This window comes from Vombatus ursinus, unplaced genomic scaffold (assembly GCF_900497805.2).
Source record: "Vombatus ursinus unplaced genomic scaffold, bare-nosed wombat genome assembly UNPS02015397.1, whole genome shotgun sequence".
In the NCBI taxonomy this organism is placed as follows: Eukaryota; Metazoa; Chordata; class Mammalia; order Diprotodontia; family Vombatidae; genus Vombatus; species Vombatus ursinus.
Window position 1 is genome coordinate 489315 of NW_020955175.1, and position 4108 is coordinate 493422.

Genomic DNA, 4108 nt, shown 5'->3' on the forward strand with positions numbered 1-4108 from the left:
GATCTGGTTTGAAATGCAACCCAGTACTAATAAATCCACTAATGGGTGGGGGAGGAAAAAAAAGGCAAACAAAAAATGAGTAGAGTTTGGAGAAATCTTGTGAGTGGAAGCCAATCTAGCTTTGAGCTGCTTCTTAGTCTGGCCAGATGAGTGGTGGGGAATAGATTAGAACAACATTAATCCAGTAGAATTATACAGACTTCCTTGTTTTTTCACATTAAATATTGCCTCAAAAATAACGCTAATAATTTGCATTTACATGTCATGTCAGTGTTACAAAATATTTTGCAAATATTAGTAATTTGTTCCTTTCAACATCCCTTTGCTGTAATGAAACCACAAAATATCACCAGCATTTTACAATAGGGAATTGAAGTGTAGAGAAAGGGAGAGGATCGCCCAATAGTATAGCTGAAACATGGCAGGGTCAGAAATTGAACACTAGTCATTTCACTCCTCTTTCACTATTCTTTCCCTACAGAACATTTACTCTATTTTCTTGGCCTGTTGACTAGGACATAAAAATCTTGCTCATAAAGGCTCTGCTAATGGAATTTGTTACAATGGCATTCAAACTTGACGTGTGTGTGAGTTTGTGTGTGTGTGTGTGTGTATGTGCGTGTGTTTTGAGAGAGAGGGAGAGACAGAAAGACAGGGAGACAGAGAGACAGAAAAAAAGATAAAGATAATAGAAAGACAGAAACAGAGGCTTGACAGAAAAAGACAGAGTCAGGGATAAAGAGACAGTATGTTTCTTTTACCATTATATTCTACTAGTGGAAAACATGGCCTTTATTTCAGTCTCTCTTTTAAATACTCTTCAAGAACAGGTAAGTTATGTTTCATAAAAGTATAAAGTACTTCAAATATATCCTATGCTTGTACCCTAATGTTGCTTTGGGAATAAAGTCTATAATTTGGAAGAAAATATAAAGAAGAAAATGTTATAAATTTCTAATGCCAAACTGCTCATGAATTTTATCTATTTAATCTAATTATCTATCTATCTAATTATCTAATTTATCTATTTAATCTAAATCTCAGTATTTATGGATATAATGATTATCAATTGATTGCAGAAGTAATTCTATGCCCATATAGATGTCAAAATATACCTACCCTTATTTTATGAGTGACAATGCTATTTTTGCAGACTGTTGAAAATGCAGAAAAGTTTGTCAATAAAGAGTTCCATGCATCTCACAGTCATTTGCTTATTTATTGTGCTTTAGCTAGCACTATGCTTTAATATTGATTAATTGGTTTTGCCTTAAACAAAACAATTTAAAAAAAGATTCAAAAAAATCTAGAAATAGAGCAGAAAGGGAACTGGACTTTAGGGAAAGACCTGCCTTCTAGTTATAATTCTAATTCTAGTTACACACACATATTATATATATGTGTATATATATATATAATTCTATACATACATGTATGTACACACATATGTGCATATGTATACACTGTATGCATGTATAATTACCATCTAGCCCAATCAGTTTGACCAGTCACATTTTCTCTCCTGATTTCAATTTACTCATACATACAAGAAGGGACTGAACTAGAACTCTGAGATCCCTTTCCATCTCCAAAACTCTGTGGCTTAGGTGAAAATGAGTTTAAAACAGCCAGTTCAGCCTAAATATATGTGTGGTTTAAACAGTGATTTCTAATATCTATTACAGCTCTATGACCTTATGAAGATTCCCCAAAGAGATTTGAGCGTACCATTATCTTTTTTTTAAATATCTCTGCAATATTGTGATGATCCAAGCTTTGCCTACTGTTCCTAATAGGAAATAATGAGAGGGGGGAGATAAAGTCATAAAACAGTAAAGATAGAAAGGGATTTCAAAGAGCATTTCATCTAGCCAATCATTACATGCATGAATCTTTATTCCATAATTACTGACCTGGGGTCATCCATACTTGGCTTGCATAGTGTGAGTGAAGGGTAATTTACAATATCATAACCCAAGCTATTCTATTGTCTAACAACACTAGAACATTTTTTTTTGCCTAAGTTAAACAATAGACTTTCTCCTTTTAAAAAACCCACACAAACTCTCTGCCCCAGCATTGTCTATTAAGGATGAGAAAATATGAGTAACCCATATACATGTTTTTCTTATTGTTTGTTTCATTTCAGGGAATGCCATCTGTAATTCCAATTGTAGTTCCTTCCTCATTTATAGATGACCCCTCTTAATATCACTGAGGATAAGATTTCCACCTTTGTCCTCATTGGGATCCCAGGAATGGAGCATGTGCACATCTGGATATCCATACCCATCTGTCTTATATATATCATTTCTGCTCTGGGCAACTCTACCATCCTCATCATCATCAAGACAGAACCTTCTCTCCATGAGCCTATGTACTATTTTCTCTCCATGTTGGCTTTTTCTGATCTTTGCCTGTCTTTCTCCTCTTTGCCAACCATGCTGAGAATCTTCTTATTCAATGCTCCAGGAATTTCTGTTGATGCTTGCATTACCCAAGAGTTCTTCATCCATACCTTCACTGCCATGGAGTCCTCAGTGCTTGTCATCATGTCTTTTGATCGTTTCATAGCCATCCGTAACCCCTTAAGATATAGTTCCATTCTCACCAATGTCAGAGTCATGCAAATTGGGTTGGGCTTTGCTATTCGATGTTTTCTATTCATACTCCCATTCCCTATTACTTTAAAGAGGCTGAGATACTGCAAGGAGAACCTCCTCTCTTATTCCTACTGTCTCCACCAAGACATAATGAGACTGGCCTGCTCTGATAACAGGGTCAATATAATCTATGGCTTCTTTATTGCTATCTTAAGCATGCTGGACTTTTCAGTCATTGTTATGTCTTATGTACTGATCTTGAAGACAGTTTTGGGCATTGCCTCCCATCAGGAGCGTCTCAAGGCTCTGAACACTTGTGTGTCCCATATTTGTGCTGTACTAATCTTCTACATGCCAATCATAAGTCTGTCCATTGTCCACCGCTTTGCCAAACATGGCTCCACACTCATTAGGATTCTCATTGCTAATATATTTTTGCTGGTTCCTCCACTGATGAACCCCATTGTATACTGTGTGAAGACCAGGCAAATCCGGGAGAAGGTCCTAGGGAAGTTAGGGCTAAGGAAGACCTAATGGAAGATGCCAGGTCTTCCTGTTAGAATTTCCTCTCATGTTCTATTCACAAAGTATTTAACTGCTTCCCAATGAAAGGACATTGTGGACAAACCTGTGACTAATCCCTTACCTAGCAAGCAGCAAGCTAGTAAAAATTAATAATGAAGCAATGATTTCCTCAAAACACAGATTTCTGGATACCAGAACTTTGAATCCTTCTCCCTGACCTCTTTTTTTTTTTTTTTGCATAAAAGTTCAGAGGTAGTGTGTGTGTTTGTGTGTTTGTGTTTTCTCCTTATGTCATTTTCAACATCTCACAAGGGTTGTGAATATGAGTGGAAGCGTGGTAGTTCTATCAACTGTAATTAGGGAAGTTTAGAGAAATAGTAGGTTGGAAAGAATTCTACTGTGGATATGTTGAGTTTAATATATCTCTGGGATACCTGGTTTGAAATGTCCAATATGCCATTGATAATCTTAAAAGAGAGGTAAGGAGAGAAACCAGGATTGACGGTATATATCTGGGAAAAAATTGTCTAGAGATATGGAAGTTGATGAATTTAACATCAGAAAAGCCATAGAAATGAAAGAAAAAAGGACCCAGAAGACAACCTTGGAGAAGGAGTTGTCAGATGTTTAGAAGTACTAGTTGAGAAAAGTATCTTGAAAACTGAGAAAAGAAGACATCCAGAAAGATAATGTGATTGACAAAGTCAAAAATAAGAGTGTGATCAAGGAGATTAAGGATTAAGAAGAGGCAATGAGATTAGGCAGATAGATTGTTGGTAATTTTGGAAAGAATAGTCTTAGTTGTATGATAAGGTCTGGAAGAAATTAAGGAGAGAGAAGAAAGAACCACTGACTACAGATTTCCAAGGAGTTTGGCCAAGAAAGAAATGAAAAATATAGGCAAAGACTCAAATGAGATAATGGATGTAAGACATTTGGAAATTTTAATTATTTTTGTTTGTTTTTTTTAGTTCAGTCAT

At 35.8% G+C, this 4108-nt stretch overlaps 1 protein-coding gene across 1 annotated transcript; it reads left to right on the plus strand.

Moving 5' to 3' along the window:
• The first annotated feature begins 2195 nt into the window (after positions 1-2195).
• LOC114032049 (olfactory receptor 51A7-like) lies at positions 2196-3137 on the plus strand. The gene has a single exon (XM_027847256.1). It carries the CDS (start codon positions 2196-2198, stop codon positions 3135-3137), a length of 942 nt encoding a protein of 313 aa, XP_027703057.1.
• The last annotated feature ends 971 nt before the right edge of the window (positions 3138-4108 follow it).